Source organism: Eimeria tenella, genomic scaffold, assembly GCF_000499545.2.
Source record: "Eimeria tenella Houghton genomic scaffold, Eth_scaff2373, whole genome shotgun sequence".
NCBI classification, from domain to species: domain Eukaryota; phylum Apicomplexa; class Conoidasida; order Eucoccidiorida; family Eimeriidae; genus Eimeria; species Eimeria tenella.
The window spans coordinates 562-1,353 of record NW_013542235.1 but is presented as its reverse complement, the minus strand read 5'-3'; the positions used below and the strand labels follow the sequence as shown (position 1 = coordinate 1,353).

Here is a 792-nt window from a genome sequence, read left to right as displayed (position 1 = left end):
AACCCGCTGCTGCTGCTGCAGCAGCCAACCTCCTTGGTTGCTGCTGCTGTTGCTGCTGCTGCTGCATTCCTCGTCGCTGCTGCTGCTATATATTTCTGTGTCTGCGTCAGCAGCAGCAAACAAGCGGCCCCGCTGCAGCAGCCGCCCCTTGCGCAGATGCTGCAGCGTCTTAGCTGTGGCTTCTGGCCCCAGCGGCTGCTGCTGCTGCTGCTGCTGCTGTTCTGCTGCTGCCTGCTGCTCCAGGTCACATGCTTCCTCTTCAAGGGCCTGCAGCAGCTGCTCAAAGAGAGAAGCCTCCTGCTGCTGACGCTTGGAAGCACTGCCTGCTGCTGCTGCTGCTTGCTGCTGCTGCTGCTGCTCATCTGAAGCGCACAGCAGCCACGAGTCTGCAAACGCAGGCAGCTCCCGGGTGTACATACACCCGGAGTGGGCGCGGCTGTAGAGGTCAGATTGCTGCCGCCGCCAGACGGAGCTTAGCTGCGCTGCTGCTGCTGCATTTGCTGCTGCTGTGTGCTGCTGCAGCTGCTGCTGCAGCACACGCACGATTGCACACGTGCTCCCACCGCCAGACTGCTGCTGCAGGGCGCCGGCCTCGGCCCCTGGATCTGCTGCTGCTGCAGCAGCAGCAGATCTCACCTGCCGCCGGGCCCCCATGCTGCTAGCCTTGCTGCTGCTGCTGCAGCTGCAGCTGTGCTGCAGCTTGCACAGCTGTGCTGTACTTCCGCTGTCTGCTGCTGTTGCAGCAGCTAAACAGAACGCTCCTAGGTCTAATATGCCTGTAAATCTGCAGCA

The 792-nt window shown here is 62.1% G+C and overlaps 1 protein-coding gene across 1 annotated transcript in view; it reads right to left on the bottom strand.

Moving 5' to 3' along the window:
• Positions 1–654, bottom strand: part of ETH_00040465 (uncharacterized protein) — a gene marked incomplete at both ends in the record, with an annotated part of 1,472 nt that extends 818 nt beyond the window's left edge. The window contains one exon of the mRNA XM_013374909.1: positions 4–654. Within this exon, the coding sequence (XP_013230363.1) occupies positions 4–654 (651 nt within the window). The remainder of the gene's footprint in view (positions 1–3) is intronic.
• Between the last annotated feature and the right edge of the window lie 138 nt (positions 655–792).